Source organism: Musca domestica, unplaced genomic scaffold, assembly GCF_030504385.1.
Source record: "Musca domestica strain aabys unplaced genomic scaffold, Musca_domestica.polishedcontigs.V.1.1 24, whole genome shotgun sequence".
Lineage (NCBI taxonomy): Eukaryota > Metazoa > Arthropoda > Insecta > Diptera > Muscidae > Musca > Musca domestica.
The window spans coordinates 6,577,999-6,593,048 of record NW_026712272.1 but is presented as its reverse complement, the minus strand read 5'-3'; the positions used below and the strand labels follow the sequence as shown (position 1 = coordinate 6,593,048).

General features: G+C 41.3%; 1 protein-coding gene across 3 annotated transcripts in view; it reads left to right on the top strand.

Annotated features, from left to right (window-relative positions):
- Positions 1–15,050, top strand: part of LOC101890250 (5'-AMP-activated protein kinase subunit gamma-1) — a 336,316-nt gene that overhangs the window by 120,614 nt on the left and 200,652 nt on the right. Inside the window, exon 2 of one of the 3 annotated variants that reach the window (XM_059123243.1) lies at positions 8,245–10,443. The exons of the other annotated variants lie outside the window; for them this stretch is intronic. Within the exon in view, the coding sequence (XP_058979226.1) occupies positions 8,719–10,443 (1,725 nt within the window). The 5' untranslated portion in view covers positions 8,245–8,718. The remainder of the gene's footprint in view (positions 1–8,244; positions 10,444–15,050) is intronic. 3 annotated transcript variants of the gene reach the window in all.

Sequence of the window (15,050 nt, the reverse complement as noted above, 5' to 3'; positions counted from 1 at the left end):
CTTGAAGTCTTCTATACTCCTTAAAGGACCTAAAGGTCTTCTATTTATGGACTATACATAGATGGTCCATAGGAGACTTAAAGGTCCTTCATAGAGATCGTGACGATCTTCCAACGTCCATAGAGGTCATGTAGGTATTCTCTAGTCCAAGAGGACCTGAAAATCTGATATAGTCCATAGGGAGGTAATCTATAGTCCACAGAGGACCTGCAGGTCTTCTATAGTCCACAGAGGACCTGCAGGTCTTCTATTGTCCATAGACGACCCGAAGGCCTTTCATTGTTGTTAGAGAACCTGAAGCTCTTTAATAGTCTATAGAGGACCTGAATGTTTTCAATTGTCAGTAGAGAATCCAAAGCTCTTCTGTAGTCCATAGAGATCCTGGAGGTTTTTTCTTTCTCGGGTCTACTGCTTTCAAATGAAGTTTTTTCGTTTGTTGTTATTGTTTTTTTTTTCGCTTAGAATACCAAATCGCCAGAATACCAAATTCAATTGATTCCTAAATAACTGCAATTTCAATCTGCAGTTATCAAAACAAATTCCAATTCCATTTCCTGTCGAACAACAGATCAACAAATGATTTGAAATTTTAATCGGATATTACAGTTTGTTGTTGCTGTTGTTGTGCGTGGCTGGCTTGGCCTTAGGGGATTGCAAAAAAAAATCGAAACATTATAAAATTTCTTGGAACCCAATACATTTTTCTGATTTGAAAATTCATTGAGAGAAATTCCCCTGAATTTAATAGGTGGTGTAGGTGATTGAAAGGTATATCCCCTTGGGGACCATAAAAAAACATCAATTTTTTTCTATATTTTTTAATTCCTCAAATAAAAATTAATATTTTTTTTATTATTTGTTTATGACTTGTTTTTTTTTTGTTTGTCTTGCCTCTGTGTGATTGACGTCTCACAGCCGTTTTTATCTTCTGTCATCTCCAAAGTAGCCAAGATAAGTGCCCTGTTTTTTAAACAAATGCTTCCCTGTCGTTTTTCCCGTTGCTCATAGCTGCTTCTTCTTCTTCCTCTGCCGAGCATGAAATATTATCTTTTAAATAAAATTAATTAGTTCCACTGCTCGACTGCAGTTTAAAATGGCGAAAGCCGACAACTAATTATAAAAAATGTCATCTCTCGCTCGACGTCGCCGACGCAACCTTACAACTTGTTTCTAGTTGCGATGGTGTTGTTGCTGTTGTTCTGCGGTTATTTGTATTAATTAAACCATATATGAACAACAACAGCAACATCAAAACAAATTGTTTATCTTTTCTCCCTTTGGTGTTTTGTTTTGATTACTAATTTTTTATTTATTTATTGTTTTTATTTTATTTTGAAAAACAACACACGTGCCACTTGACGATGCCTGGCGGCAGAAGGAGGCCTTCAGGTTGTTCATCTATGGACAATAGAAGATCAGCAGATTCTCTTCAGGTCATCTATGGACTATAGAAGACTTCAGGCCCTCTCTGGACTGTAGAAGACCTTCAGGTCCGCTATGGACTACGGACTGTGGTCTTTTATGGCATATAGAAGACCTTCTGGTCTTCTATGGCATATAGAAGACCTTCAGGTCCTCTATGGCATACAGAGGAACTTCAGGCTTTCTGTGGACCATAGAACACCGTAAGGTCCTCTATGGACTATAGAAGAGCTTCTGGTCATTCATGGGCTATAGAACCCCTTCAGGTCCTTTACGGACTATAAAAAGCTTCAGGTGTTCCATCGACTGTAGATATCCTTCAGGTGTTCCATCGACTATAGAAGACATTTAGGTCCTCTATGGACTACAGAACATCTTCTGGTATGGACCATAGATCCCCTTTAGGACCTCAATGGACTATAGATGAGCTCCAGGTCATCTATGGATAATAGAAGACCTTTAGGTCCTCTGTGGACTACAGAACACCTTCTGGTCCTCTATGGACCATAGATCCCTTTTAGGTCCTCTATGGACTATAGATGACCTTCAGGTCCGATATGGACCATAGAACTCCTTCAGGTCCTCTATGGGCTATAGAAAGGCTTCAGGGGTTCCATCGGTTCAAGTATTCTATCGATTATATAAAACTTTCATGTCCCTTATGGACTATAGAAGGCATTCAGATCCTCTATGAACCATAGAAAAGTTTCAGGTCCTCTAAGGACTACAGAACATGTACCATAGAACCCCTTCAGGGCCTCTATGAGAAACTCCAGGTGCTCCATCGACCATAGAAGACGTTCAGGTCCTCTATGGACTATAAAAATCTTCATGACATCTATGGACCATAGAAGAGTGTCAGGTCATCTATGGACCATAGACGAGCTTCAGGTCATCTATGGACCATAGAAGAGTTTCAGGTCATCTTTAGACCGTAGAAGACCTTCAGAACCCCTTCAGGTCCTTTATCGACTATAGAAAAGCTTCAGGTGTTCCACCGACTATAGATGACCTTCAGGTGTTCTATCGACTATGGAAGACATTCAGGTCCTCTATGGACTACAGAACACCTTCTGGTCCTCTATGGACCATAGATCCCCTTCAGGTCCTGTACGGACTATAGAAAAGCTTCTGGCCCTCTATGAACCATAGAAAAGCTTCAGGGCGTCTATGGACCATAGAAGTACCTCAGGTCATCTATGGGCCATAGAAGAGCTTCAGGTCATCTATGGACCATAGAAGAGTTTCAGGTCATCTATAGACCGTAGAAGACCTTCAGAACCCCTTCAGGTCCTCAATCGACTATAGAAAAGCTTCAGGTGTTCCATCGACTATAGATGTCCTTCAGGTGTTCTATCGAATATATTAGACATTCAGGTCCTCTACGAACTATAGGAAAGCTTCAGGTCATCTATGGACCATAGAAAAGCTTCAGGTTGTCTATAGACCATAGAAGAGCTTCAGGTCATTTATGGACCATAGAAAAGCTTCAGGTCATTTATGGTCCATAGAAGAGCTTCAGGTCATCTATGCACCATAGAAGAGTTTCAGGTCCTCTATGGACCATAGAACCCCTTCAGGTCATCTATGGACTATAGAAAAGCTTCAGGTGCTCCATCGACTATAGATGACCTTTATTTGTTCTATCGCCTATATAAGTCATTCAGGTCCTCTATGGACTATAGAAGACATTCAGGTCCTTTATGGACCATAGAACCCCTTCAGGTTATCTATGTATTATATAAAAGCTTCAGAAGAGTTTCAGGTTCTCTATGGACTACAAAACACCTTCAGGACCTTTATGGGCCATATAACTCCTTCAGGTCCTCTATGCACTATAGAACCCCTTCAGGTTATCTAAGGACCATAGAAGAGCTTCAGGTCATCTATGGACCATTGAAAAGCCTCAGGTCATCTATGGACCATAGAACCCCTTCAGGTAGTCTATGGACCAAAGAAGAGCTTCAGGTCATCTATGGTCCATAGAAGAGCTTCAGGACCTCTATGGACCAACAAAGATTTGTATGGACCATATAAGACCTTCATGTCCTTTATAGAAGACCTTCAGGTGCCCTATGGAGACCTTCAGATCCTCTATGAACCTTAAAAGACCTTCTTGTCCTATATAGCATATAGAAGACCTTCAGGACTTCTATGGACCATATAAGACCTTCATGTCCTTTATAGAAGACCTTCAGGTCCTCCATTGACTATAAAAGACCTTCATGTCCTTTATAGAAGACCTTCTTGTCCTCTATAGTATATGGAAACCTTCAGGTCCTCTATAGCATACAGAAGATCTTCAGGTGCTGCAGCACACCTTCAGGAAAACCTCCAGATTCTCTATGGACAATAGAAGTCGTTCGGGTCCTCTGTGACTATAAAAGACCTTCAGTGAAATTCTCCACTTCTACCATGGACTATATAGGACCTCCAGATCCTCTATGGACTGGAGACAACCTCCAGCTCTCCTGTGGCCTAAGTAAGAACTACTCTCTCTCTTCTGTGGACTATAGAAAACTTCTAGCTTTTTATTGCCAACATATGACGACCTGTGAGCCTCTATAGGCCTTCTATAGAAAAGTTTGAAATTCAGTAAAATTCTCCATTTCTACCAAGGACTATATAGGACCTCCAGATCCTCTATGGACTGTAGACAACCTCCAGCTCTCCTGTGGCCCAAGTTGGAACTACTCTCTCTTCTGTGGACTATATAAAATGTCCTGTTTTTTTTCAACAGATGACAACCTGTAGGCCTCTATAGGCATTCTATAGAAAAATGTATTTTTTATATAACATGTGTGCCATCGAATGTTACACGACCACCACCACCACCATCATCATTGTCGTTATCGTCATCGACATCACGCTCGTGGCCGCTGGCTTTGGTTTAATTCCCAATTCCCGATACGCTTTCGTTCAGCTCAATTGACGATTAATTGCTTATAATTATAGCTGGGATCTGGTGGCGGCGATCGGTCGATCGATCGATGGCAGTCGCCTGGCATTGCGAGTGAGATAGGGGTGGGCGGGAGCGGTGGCACCCCCTCCTAAATGTATTTTTCCATTAAATCACAAAACCGAAAAAGGTTGGCGTTTGTAAATGGTTCGCTTTGCGATTGTCATGTTTCAATAATTTTTTTTTCTTTGGTCGATTATATTTTTTAATTGCTTCTTAATAACCAACAACAAAATAAATAAATCAAAAAATCATTTGAAAAAATAATAATTATTCAAAATTGAAAATTTTTATATTTTCATAGCTGGGCCTGGCGACGCCGGCACACCTACAAAATATTGGGCGTATTCGAAACTGAGGTATGACTGGAAAACTAAAATAGTTTCTGACAAGGTTTAATTATTCTTAGATCATCCTACGAAGATCATACTCTGTACTGGAATTGAGAACTTCAATGTTTAGTCAGGTCATCTATGGACCATAGAAGAGCTTCAGGTCAACTATGGTCCATAGAAGAGCTTCAGGTCATCTTTGGCCCATAGAAGAGCTTCAGGTCATCTATGGTCCATAGAAGAGCTGCAGGTCATCTATGGTCCATAGAAGAGCTTCAGGTCATCTATGGTTCATAGAAGAGCTGCAGGTCATCTATGGTCCATAGAAGAGCTTCAGGTCATCTATGGTCCATAGAAGAGCTTCAGGTCATCTATGGTCCATAGAAGAGCTTCAGGTCATCTATGGTCCATAGAAGAGCTTCAGGTCATCTATGGTCCATATAAGAGCTTCAGGTCATCTATGGTCCATAGAAGAGCTGCAGGTCATCTATGGTCCATAGAAGAGCTGCAGGTCATCTATGGTCCATAGAAGAGCTGCAGGTCATCTATGGTCCATAGAAGAGCTGCAGGTCATCTATGGTCCATAGAAGAGCTGCAGGTCATCTATGGTCGATAGAAGAGCTGCAGGTAATCTATGGTCCATAGAAGAGCTTCAGGTCATCTATGGTCCATAGAAGAGCTTCAGGTCATCTATGGTCCATAGAAGAGCTTCAGGTCATCTATGGTCCATAGAAGAGCTTCAGGTCATCTATGGTCCATAGAAGAGCTTCAGGTCATCTATGGTCCATAGAAGAGCTTCAGGTCATCTATGGTCCATAGAAGAGCTTCAAGACCTCTATGGTCCTATGGAGAACTTCAATGTTTAGGAAAATCTATTGAATGGAGATTTTTCTTCACTTGGTCCCACAGCTCAATTTCATGGCTTAGAAACCCAATCGTCACAATTTCCCCGAAATATACCCCTCCATGTTGAGATGTCAAAACGTTTACCCTCCTCCAACCCCTTGTGACAGCTTTGTGCAATGAGTAACCGTATGAGTAATGCATCTAATTGAGGTAACACATTTGCTGTGCTCTCCACTTGAAATAGTCCGACATAACCTCATTAATATTCTTTTGTAATTTTCGCACATTATGATGAGAATTTCCATATTTGACAAGAACAAATTGCCGACAAATAATACAACAACAACAAAATAATTTTATGACTGTTCCTAAAACTAAATTTGACACTCCCTAAGTTTGTCGAGACATGGATGACTTAATGTCTGAGATCATCAGACAATATTATGCGAAATAGTTGAATCTAATCACTTAGAAAATACTTGGGAGGCATCCTAACCATGGAAGATCTTTCTATTGTCCACTGAGAGCCTAGAGGTCTTTTTTTCAGTTTGGAGGATCGAAGTTCTCCTTAAACGTCTTTAATAATTCATAAATATCTTCAATAGTCCAAAGAGATCTGAAGGTCTCCTGTAGTCAATAGAGGATCTGAGGGACCTCTATAGTCCATAAAGAACCTAAAACTTCTTTTTAGATCATAGAGCCCCTGAAGATCTTCGATAGTCCATAGAAAATCTTAAGTTCTTATAAAGACAAAAGAGGGCCTGACTGCCTTCCATAGCCCATAAAGGACGTGAAAGTCATACATAGTGAAAAAGCAGCTGAAGTTGTTCTATAGTCCATAATGGAGTCAGAAAGTCAGATATTATCCATAGAGTCCTAAAAGGCCTCAGAGGCCCATAGAGGACCTAAGGGTTTGCTATTGTCCATTGAGGACCTTAATGTCTTCTATTGTCCATTAAAGACCTATAGATATTCTGTAGGCCATAGAGGATCTCAGGTCATTTATTGTCCATAGAGGAACTGAAGGTCTTCTACTGTCCAGAGAGGACCTGATGGTCTTCCATTGTCCACAGAAGACGTGAAGGCATTCTATAACCCATAAATGACCTGAAGGTATTATATAATCCATAGAGAAAGTAAGAGGGTTCCGTAGTCCACAGAGGACCAGGAAGTATTCTAATCTATTCTACCACGAAGTATTTACACAGAAGACCTGAAGGTCTTCAGTGGCCAATTTAGAACCTGAAGGTATTATATAATCCATGGAGAACCTAAGAGGGATTCTGTAGTCCACAGAGGACCAGGAAGTATTCTATACTCCATTGATGACCTGAAGGTATTCTATTGTCCATAGAGGATCTGTTGGTCTCCTCTTAACCATAGACGACTTGGAGGTCTTCTATAACCCATAGAGGACCCGAAGGTCTTCCATTAACCATGGAGGACCTGAACATCTTCTATTGACTATAGATGACCTGAAAAAGTTTTACTGTAGGTCATATATTGCCCATTGAGGACCTGAAGGTTTTCAATTGTCAACAGAGGACCTGAAGGTCTTTTACTGTCCATAGAAGACCTCAAGGTCTTCTGTAGGCCATGGAGGACCTGAAGCTCACCTATAGACCATAGAGGAGCTGAAGGTCTTCTATTGACCATAGAGAGCCTGAAGATATTCTATAGTTCAGCGAGGACCTGAAGATCTTCTTTGAACATAGGGAACCTGAAGGTATTCTACGGTCCATAGATGATCTGAAGGCCTTCTATAGTCCATAGAGGACCTGAAGGTCATCTATAGGCCATGGAAGATCTGAAGTTCATCTATAGGCCATAGCGAACCTGAAGGTATTCTACTGTCCATAGAGGGCCAGAAGGTTTTCTATTGCCCACAGAGAACCTGAAGGTCTTCTATTACCCATAGAGAACCAGAAGGTCTTATATGGTCTATTTAGTCCTGAAGGTCTTCTATTACCCATAGAGAACCAGAAGATCTTCTATAGTCCATAGAGGACCTGAAAGTCTTCTACAGTCAATAGAGAACCTGAAGGTCTTCTGCAGCCCATAGAGGTCCTGAGGGTCTTCTCTTGCCCATAGATAACCTGAATGTCTTGACAGTAGAGGTTCTGAAGGTCTTCTGTTACCCACAGAGGAACTGAATGTCTTCTCAAGGTCTTCCATTGAAAATAGCAGACCTCAAGGTCTTCTATTGGAAAATAGCAGACCTCAAGGTCTTATATTGGAAAATAGCAGACCTCAAGGTCTTCTATTGGAAAATAGCAGATCTCAAGGTCTTCCATTGAAAATAGCAGATCTCAAGGTCTTCCATTGAAAATAGCAGACCTCAAGGTCTTCCATTGAAAATAGCTGACCTCAAGGTCTTCTTTTGGATAATAGCAGACCTCAAGGTCTTCTATTGGAAAATAGCTGACCTCAAGGTCTTCTATTGGAAAATAGTAGACCTCAAGGTCTTCTATTGGAAAATAGCAGACCTCAAGGTCTTCTATTGGAAAATAGCAGACCTCAAGGTCTTTTTTTGGTGGATTTCTGACATTTCCAGAATTTTTATTTAATTGCAGCATTTTTCCCAGCCATGTCAACCCAACGTCGTCCCGCTCAGATCCAGTTTTTTCAATTACCAGAACAAATAATTTTTATTTAATATTTAATTTCTTTATTTTACTTTTTCAGATAATAAAACCTAAAAAAAACCTAACAGTATTTACATGTGTAACAAATTGAAAGAGGAAAACTTGTGACAAGTGTTGTTGCACAATAATAACAACAACAAGAATTACAAAAAACACAAAACCCCTTGAGATAGGTCTAGAAGGGCAACCACAACGCATTTCGACGCCCTTGCCTGGAAATTATCTTCGAAACTTTGAGTTGTTTAACAAATCAAACAAATGTCGTTCAAAAGAAAATACTATCGTGTCTTATAGTCCTAGAAGTTCCGAGTGTACAATCCCCCCGTCGTTCGTTGTAAAAAGAAATTTTGTCTTAAGTGTTTATTTTTTGTTCCAAGTCAATGAGAATTATTTGCGCGTTGTAGCAACATTGTAGCCGTAAAGTAAACAAAACTAAAGTGAAGATAAGTCGCAATTCATTTCCCCCATTTTCACAATTTCGACCTCCCCTCACTACCCACCACACACCACACCAATGGCCACAAATTGTGAATATATCGAGGAAAATTTGAATCAAAATCAAAAATGTCCCATTTCAAATTCCGCCTCCATGTCCTCAATGACGCACGAAGAGAAACAGGATAGCGCCGCGGAGAAGTCACAGAGCAAAAGTTCCTTTTCGGATATGTCATCGGAAATGGGTAGCGGAGGATGCCTGCGGCAGAATGGCACCTCTCCACTGCCGCCGCATTTTTTGCCCAGCATTGGAGATGATGTCTTCGAGCATGCCTTTGATGCCTCAATGGCGGATTTGGAACACATGGGTCACAATGATGGTTATGAATCGGATTCGGAGCCCTCGCTAAGTGGAGATATTGACATGGACCTACATCCGGCTCCTTTACATGCTTCGAACAGCGATAATATGACCTGTACCACCGGCTTGGGTAGTGGGGTGCTACATCCCTTTCCCCGGGCGAAATCATTTGAATATCACAGCAGTGGTTCGGAATCATCATCCGAGGAGGAGGATGGTGAGCCCCAGCTGGAGGGTGACATGCAGGCGGCCCTAAGTCTATCGGGGAAATACTACACCCCCGACATTTTTCAAATGCGTCCCTATCTGATGCCCTTCACCGAACGTCGACGCCTCTCCCAATGCAAGGAGGAAGATGAAGATGATGGCGAGAAGTCACCACAGCCTCAGAATTCCGAACAGCCACCTAAATTTGAGCGCAACAACAAACCCACACCCCCTCCACCCCCGCCGCCGGTCAGTGACAAAGTCAATGCCGAGAAATTTAAGGACTTGGAGAGGTTGCGCCAGCAGTTTATGCACAAAATCGATAGCATCAATACCAACAATGTGGAGGACATCAAGACGGTCACCGTGGCCCCGGAGCATACCTCTCCACCGCCGCCACCACCCATACCGCCTACAATTCTCCCACCGGCCCTCATCAATCTCCTGGAGTCAGCCAAATCCACCTCAACCATGCTCAAGTTGCCAAGCACCTCCTCCACCACCAACAAACCCCAGCTCAAAGTTGAGCCACCCACCCCCGGCACACCGTCCAGCAATGAACCACCCTCCCCCTCCACCCTCGTAATTAAGGGCAAATTTACCGTCACCAAAACCCAAGAGACCCCCGAATTGCAGCAGCTGCGTTCCGAGGCCGACAAACTGAAACATTTGAATGCTGCAACAAATGCCCATACCATCAGTTTTCCCAGCCAATTTGGTGGCTACTCCTCCGTGCAGGGCCTCTTCTCTCAGCGCTATGGCAGCAATAAAACGCCCACCGCCCAGCCGCATCTGTCCAAACAATTCTTCGACAGTTCCCTCGTGGAGATCAGATCACCGGCCGAAAGTACTTCATCGCTGAACAGCAACACTCACAACAGCAACCAAAACATAAGTCCAAACTGTGATAGTAGTAGCATAGGAACAACAGCAACAAATCGGAATTCAATTCCAACAACACCCCTATCATCGACAACAAAAGTTCGTTCCATATCCCTGTCGGAGTACTCACCCTCATCCGCAAAATATCGTGAATATCCCCATTTGGATGATGTTTGGATTAAACGTCCCGCCAACGGTGCGACCACAACCACGACCACCACTCCGAAGACTCCCCAATTTCCCGTTAAAACGGGCAGTTCAATGGGTTCGGAATCTTCGTTGCCAAAGAAACAATACTACACCGATGACAGTGCGGCCGAGAGTGGCCGCACCACGGCAGTGCAATCGGAAGATGTAAGTTTGGAAACTATTCAGAATTTTTTCTTTTAAATATTTTAATAGACCCAAGAAGATAAACAGGTCTTCTATAGGCCATAGACGACCTGAAGGTCTTCCATAGTCTAAAGAGGACTGAAAAGTCTTCTATAGTCCAACAATGAAATGAAGATTTCCTATTTTGAGGTCTTCTGTAGTTCATAGATGACATTGAGGTCGTCTATAGCCCATAGGTGAGCTTGAGCTCTCCTATAGTCCATAGGTCTCCTAGTCTCTTAAAGTCTTCTATAGTCCATAGGAGAGCTTGAGTTCTATAGTCCATAGGGGAGCCTGAGTTCTCCTATAGTCCATTGGAGAGCTTAAGTTCTCCTATATTTTATAGGAGAGCTTGAGGTCTCCTATACTCCATAGGTGAGCTTAAGGGCTCCCGTAGTCCATAGGAGAGTTTAGATTCTCCTGTTGTCCATAGGATAGTTTAAGGTCTCCTATAATCCATAGGAGAGCCTGAGGTCTCCTATAGTCCATAGGAGAGCCTGAGTTCTCCTATAGTCCATAGGAGAGCTTGAGGTCTCCTAGAGTCCATAGGAGAGCTTGAGGTCTCCTATAGTCCATAGGAGAGCTTGAGGCCTCCTATAGTCCATAGGAGAGCTTCAGGTCTCCTATAGTCCATAGGAGAGCTTGAGGTCTCCTATAGTCCATAGGAGAGCTTCAGGTCTCCTATAGTCCATAGGAGAGCTTGAGGTCTCCTATAGTCCATAGGAGAGCTTCAGGCCTCCTATAGTCCATAGGAGAGCTTGAGGTCTCCTATGGTCTATAGGAGAGCTTCAGGTCTCCTATGGTCTATAGGAGAGCTTGAGGTTTCCTATAATCCACAGAGGGCCTGAAAGTATTCTATAGTTCATAGGGGACCTGAAGTTCCTCTAAAGTCCATAGAGGACCTGAAGGTCTTCTATTGCCCATAGAGGACCTCAAGGTCTTCTATAGTCCAGCGAGAACCGGAATATCTTTAAAGTCATTAGACGACCTGCAGGTTTTTTATAGTCCGTAAATGACCTGCAGGCCTTCCATAGTTCATAGAGGACCTTGAGGTCTGCTATAGTCCAGAGGAGTATCTGATGGTTCTTCTTTGGCCCATGAAGGACCTGCGAGGCTTCTATGGTCCATAGAGGACCTGAAGGTCTTCTTTGTTCCATTGAGGACTATTGAGGGCCATAGAGGTCTTCTTTACTCCATTGTTCATAGAGGACCTGAAAATCTTCTATGGTTCATAGGGAACCTGAACATCTTCTATGGTCCATAGAGCACCTGCAGGTCTTTTATAGTTTATAGAGGGCCTGAAGGTCTTCCATACTCCTTGGAAGACCTGGTGCACTTCTATAGTCCTTAGAGGACGTGTATGGCATCTAAATGTCATAGAGGACCGGAAGGTCACAGAGGACCGGAAGGTCACCGAAAGGCCATAGAGGACGTGAAGGTTTTCTGTAGTCCAAAGAGGACTTGGAGGTTTTCTAAAGGCCATAGACGATCTTAAGATCACGTATAGCTCATATAGGTCACATATAGCTCATAGGTCCATATGGGACCTGAAGGACGTCTATAGGTCATACAATACCTTGAGGTCTTCTCTTGTTCATAAAGGACCTTCTATGGTCCATATAGGACCTGTAGTTCTTCTTTGTTCCATTGAGGAGCACCGAAGTCTTCTATACTTCTCTTGTACATAGAGGACCTTAAGGTCTTATTTGGTTCAAAGAAAAACTGAAGGAACTGTCTGTCTTCTATAGGACCTCAAGGTCTTATATAGTCCACAGATAGTCTGATATAGTCCACTGATGACCTGCTGGTTTTCTATACTTCACAGATGACCTACAGGTCTTCTAAAGTCCGTAGATGTCCTGCAGGACCTATAGGTGTTCTATACTCTATGGAAACCCTGTAGGCCTTCAATACTCCGTAGAGGATCTGTAGGCCTTCTATACTCCGTAGAGCACCTGTAGGTCTTTTATTATCCTCAGAGGACCTGAGTATCTTTTAAAGTCATCAGAGGACCTGAAAGTTTTCTATAGTCCGTAGATAGTCTGATATAGTCCACTGATGACCTGCTGGTTTTCTATAGTTCTATGGATGACCTGCAGGTCTTCTAAAGTCCGTAGATTTTCTGCAGGACCTGTAGGTGTTCTATACTGTATAGAGACCCTGTAGGCCTTCTATACTCCGTAGAGGACCTGTAGGCCTTCTATACTCCGTAGAGCACCTGTAGGTCTTCTATTGTCCTTAGAGGTCCTTAAGGTCTTCTATAGCCCATAGAGGACCTGAGGGTCTTTTATTGTCCATAGAGAATATATAGGTCCTCTATAGCCCATAAAGAATCTAAAGCTCTTCTATAGTTCGTAAATGCCCTTTTTGGTAACGGAAAGAAATGTTGTCAGGGCTTAGAGGTCCCCACTGTATCTGATTAAATGAATGCGTATGCAGGCATGCCTGCCTGTTCGTTTGCTTTGCTTACCCTGCTTTTCTTTCAAAACTTTGTTGATACAGTTTGTTTCGTGGTTCTTTCTTTTGTGTTTTGAATTCAGAACCCAGTTTTTTCGATTCAAAACAAAAAGTTGTTTGTTCTATACATTTTCATAAATTTTATTTTAAAGACAGAAGTAGAAAAAAATACAAACAAATGACGTCAATTCATGGGGATTTCTTTGCAGTGTCTTGTCTTCTTCTTAATGCCTTTGTGGGGGAACCCACTGTTCCAGACCTACCTCTACGCTTTATAAACATGTGCTGCTGAGTGCTTTAATTAAAAGGAAAATTTTTAATTTTCATCGCATTTATGAGACGAGCCAACAAAGACCGGTCGCCGCTTTGCCCTCGGGGGTTTTCAGTGTAAAATTTAAATAAATATGGAAAATATTGTTATTATTATTTTTTTCTTAAAAAGTAATTAAATTTTTAGGCACGTTCAAACAGCAAATAATTATTGTCGTCGTTGTTAAAATGCCGCATTGGCAATTTTTTTTTTCTGAATTTTGTTTAGCTGTTCTCATTGAAACTCGTTTGGAATATTTATTTGAAAAAAAAAACGAAAATTTGCAATTTTGTCACCACCACCGCGCTGTGGCTGCCTTTGGTGTGTGGGTTGTTTTTTGAATTTTTTTTCTTTGGATTTCAGGTCTCATCACGTGTTCCGACAACAACAAGAAAATACACATTTTTAGTTGTTTTATTTGAAAACTTGTCACCAACGTTGCAATGACCTTAAAATGTATTTTTTGACGTACCTCTTTTTATTTTTGTGCATTTTTTTTTTAAAGGTAACTCAAGTGGTTGGGAATATTCCACTCCGGTTAGTGGAAAATTTTTTTAAATTACAAAAAAAGAAAAATTCTGTCGAGAATTTTTTTTATAGAAAAAATATTCCCTAATAATAATCCTCAGAACAAGGGGGACCTATTTTTTTCCAATAAAAAAAAGAAATAAATAAATTAATAATATAAAAAAATATACAAATCGGATGAACAATATATATGAGGGAGCTATAGCTATATCTGAACCGATCTTCATCAAATTAAACATACTAGCTTCTAGACTCAATTCGGCCGTAAGTGCCATATTTCATTCCATTTGGGCAAATATTAGACATTTGGTGCACCTATAAAAGGTAAATCGGACGAAGTTATATGTGGGAGATATATCCAAATGTGAACCGATCTTGATAAAATTTTGGCAAAGGTATTTCTGAGCTGTATTTTATATATTTCCCTGAATATTGTTGTTACAGAGTGCATATTACGGCTGCGGAGGACTAAAATAACAAATCGGATGAACAATATATATGTGGGAGCTATAGCTATATATCTGAGCCGATTTCGATCAAATTTGTCATACCTCTTTTCAGGCATAATTTGGTTGTATGTGCCAAATTTCATACCATTTGGGCAAATATTAGACGTTTGGTGCACCTATAAAAGGTAAATCGGACGAAATTATATATGGGAGCTATATCCAAATCTGAACCGATCTCGATAAACTTTTGGCAAAGGTATTTCTGAGCTGTATTTGATAAGTTTCCCCAAATATTGTTGTTACAGAGTGCATATTACGGCTGCGGAGGACAAAAATAACAAATCGGAAGAACAATATATATGGGAGCTATAGCTAGATCTGAACCGATATCGATCAAATTTGGCGTACTTATTTTCAGGCCTAATTTGGTTGTATGTGCCAAATTCCATCCCATTTGGACAAATATTAGACGTTTGGGGCACCTATAAAAGGTAAATCGGACGAAGTTATATGTGGGAGATATATCCAAATCTGAACCGATCTCGATAAAATTTGGCAATGATATTTCTGAGCTGTATTTCATACATTTCCCCAAATATTTTTGTTGCAGAGTGCATATTACGGCTGCGGAGGACAAAAATAACAAATCGGATGAACAATATATATGGGAGCTTTAGCTATATCTGAAGCGATTTCAATCAAATTTGGCACACATATTTTCAGGCCTAATTTGGGTGTATATGCAAAATTCCATACAATTCGGGCTGATATTACACGTTTGGTGCACAATAAAAGGCAAATCGGACGAAGATATATATGGGAGCTATATCTAAATTTTGACCGAT